We start from the raw sequence: 3,310 nt of genomic DNA, 5'->3' as shown, positions 1-3,310 counted from the left end.
AGCAAACGGCATTTGTGATTTTGTGAACAGTTTAAACACGTCCAGGCTATCTGCTATTAAACTACCGAAGCAAGATTTAAACGAAAGGGATTGCATACTGCATTTCACTATCTTGCCATTATGAGATCTCTGTTTTCATGAGCCCTAAAAGCGTGGATACCAGCGGATCTGTGGACCAACACACCAACCAGCAATAGTCAACAATCAGTGCACTGTTTCAGCCAAACAACAACATCAACAATCAACAACATCAACGATGTCATCGTTAACATTGTTTCTAGCCGTAGTAGTACTGGTGAGTACCGAACATGTTTCTTCCCTAAGTCTAAGAACCGGACCAAGGAATACAAAGGCACGGATGGGAGACTCGGTGACACTCAAATGTGACATCGACGGCCTGGATAGTGAGTACATAGTCTGGTATCATGAACCAAGTAAGACCTACCTGACTTTTAACCGAGATGTACGCGAAGAGGTGGATGATGATCGCAAGCAGAGGTACTCCATCACGGGTAGCACCTTCTGGAATGAGTTCAATCTTAGTATTAAAAACCTCCAACTTTTAGACAATGGATACTTTTACTGTGGCTATGTAGATGGAGGTACATACAAAGTCCTCGGCAGTGCGTTACTCACCGTGATTTCACCCCCAGACCAATCGTCGCCATCTTGTAGTTCCAGTATTACTGATGGATCTGGCAGTTCTACACCCGTTGTTGGAGACACGGTAGACCTCCTGTGTTCATGGAATGGAGGACAGCCAATCCCGACTGCCTCGTGGTACCGCGACGGGGTGGGCATGTCGCAGACTACCGAGGAGAGTTTCGTGTGGACGAGACGAGTGTTGACTTCGGAAGACAACGGGATGGCATTCTCGTGCCATATGGAGTCCGAAGCCCTGGATGCACCGCGTAGCTGTACCGTCATGCCGCTGCGCATCCCGCCCGTGGTGACCGTCACCCCGTCCCTTGTCACCGTCAATATTGGTGATACTGTAATCTTCACGTGCAGAGGAGCAAGTTTGCGACGAATCACATCTTACAGATGGAATATCCCTAGTGAGAATCTGCCGAGGCTGAGAAACAGATACCAGGTTATAAACAACCAGCGTAGTCTTCGCCTTATTAACATCGAAGCTGAGGATGACAACTTAGTGGTAACATGCACAGTTGGGACAGGTCGTGGACTGGTTGGAACGGGAGAGGCAACTCTTCGAGTCCACCTGCCTACTACAACCCCAGTACCGACAACGACCGAAGAGCCAACTACAACACCAACATCATCACTCCCAACGACGACACCGTCAATTTTAGGTACTCAGAGTCCAGCTAGCAGAACAAGGGTTCTTATTGACAGTGAATATATAACTCAATATAAGACAGCTCGTCTGACGACACGTCAGCCGGCCATGCCGACCGAAGCCTCGGCGGTAGCTGCACTGCCCCAGACGGCAGTCATCGGGATCGGAATCGCGGCTGCTTTCGTTGTACTCGTCGTCATCTTAGCCCTGATTGTGTGCGTGATGCGATACCGTACCAAATCAAGCTCCATACAGCGAGATACCTCCATGCATCTCGTCAATAGAACCTACGACACTGTACTCGCAGGTGGTCGGATTGTCGACAACCCAGTGCTGCGGAACCAACCGGAGTTCCGGTCGAGCTTCAGGGTCAATCCCCGTCCGGTAGCAGCCGTTAATCCCGTACTTCAAGCCGACATGCCGAAGAACCAAAACAAGCCTTCCGTCACATACGCTAAGGTCAATAAAAGGAAGTACCAGAGTCACGCTGGAGCAAGGGCCCAACGTCCCGTTACGCCGCTCTATGATGTCGTCCCCGATGACGAAACTCCTGAAGCGGACCAAGTGGAAGTAAACTTAGGGAGCGACAATCCAGCACTAGGCTTGACCAGAGAACCGACTTACATGAACCAGAACGTGGTCAGAGCGGACCCAGACCCCAGGTTGTTCAACGCCGAAGGCCTCACGTACGCCGAGTTGGAACTTCAAAATGAAGGCCGGTTACCGTCAATCAAGAAGGATGGAACTCTTTATGCCAAACTTAAATAAAACGTTCGGGAACAGAAATGTTAAACCCATGAACCAGTGCAACATGAATGTAAATAATTTTGCATGTAAAATGTCAAACTTCAAAGGCAAAATCGTGGTCGATATACTAATGTATGTCACTGCTAACTGTCAGGCTAACTTGGCCGGCGGTTATTTTGTTGCAATAATTGCGCATGCCGCCCATGGTTTCAGACGAGAGGATCGTTCCGGAGCCTTATAAGCCGAATCCAAATTCATGTAATTTATGTATGTTGTGTAAACAATGGCTTGTGGTAATGCCACTTTGAAAGTTTTCCATCATCGTAGATTGTTAGCCTTGATATAGATGGTATAACAGCTTTAGGGAGAGAAATATACATTTTTTTAATTCCTCAATTGTTAAAGGCACTTGCCACCTTTGGTAATTGTCAAAGATCAGTCTTCTCACTTGATGTAAAATAACAAACCTGTGAACATTTGAAGTCAGTTTGTCGTAAAGTTGCGAGAGAATAATGGAAGAAAAACCACCATTGTGGCACGTTTTAAGTTGTGAGTGTGCTTTCAGATGCTTGAACTCGAGATCTCAGCTGAGGTCTCGAATTCAATTCAATTCAAACAATTATTTCAGTGAGAACATTGTTTTTCTTCTCAAAAACTACATACTTCAGAGGGAGCCATTTCTCACAAAATTTCCAACGGCTCTCGATTGCTCGTTACCAATAAAGTTTTCATGTACAATTATTTTGAGTAATGACCAATCGTGTCCAATTCCTTTAAGAGCGTACATCTCGTGCTTTTGAAACATAATTGTGAAAATTAATAGGGTTCACATCACATTGCTTTAACGTCTACACAGGAAGCAAAATAGTGCACTTGAACGGGCCACACTGGTCGAAAACGTCAGAAATTTGCATGGTTCATTACCACAAGCCATTGTTTACACAACATACATAAATTACATGAATTTGGATTCGGCTTATAAGGCTCCGGAACGATCCTCTCGTCTGAAACCATGGGCGGCATGCGCAATTATTGTAACAAAATAACCGCCGGCCAAGTTAGCCTGAACCGAATCCCGTGTTTAGAGCAGGGTCATAGTGTTGCGTTTGTGCTAACTTTCAACAGTATTAATGCTCAAACACATTCTGAGTCACACTGACTCAGCTAACGCTCAAAAGCCCATACAACGGGAAAATGAATCCGGGTCAATTCTTTAGCACCAAATTCATAAAGCTGTTTATCAGTAGGCAAATCTTTGTGCTT

General features: G+C 45.9%; 1 protein-coding gene across 1 annotated transcript; it reads left to right on the top strand.

Annotated features, from left to right (window-relative positions):
* LOC117295959 (kin of IRRE-like protein 1) lies at positions 1-2,165 on the top strand. The gene has a single exon (XM_033778771.1). It carries the CDS (start codon positions 257-259, stop codon positions 2,066-2,068), a length of 1,812 nt encoding a protein of 603 aa, XP_033634662.1. The 5' UTR covers positions 1-256; the 3' UTR covers positions 2,069-2,165.
* Positions 2,166-3,310: the final 1,145 nt, after the last annotated feature.

This window comes from Asterias rubens, chromosome 10, assembly GCF_902459465.1.
Source record: "Asterias rubens chromosome 10, eAstRub1.3, whole genome shotgun sequence".
NCBI classification, from domain to species: domain Eukaryota; kingdom Metazoa; phylum Echinodermata; class Asteroidea; order Forcipulatida; family Asteriidae; genus Asterias; species Asterias rubens.
The sequence above is the reverse complement of the archived record's forward strand: the minus strand, read 5'-3'. Positions and strand labels throughout refer to the sequence as shown.

Excerpts from the sequence above, each read along its gene's own strand:
- LOC117295959 (XM_033778771.1), top strand. The coding sequence starts at position 257 with ATGTCATCGTTAACATTGTTTCTAGCCGTAGTAGTACTGGTGAGTACC.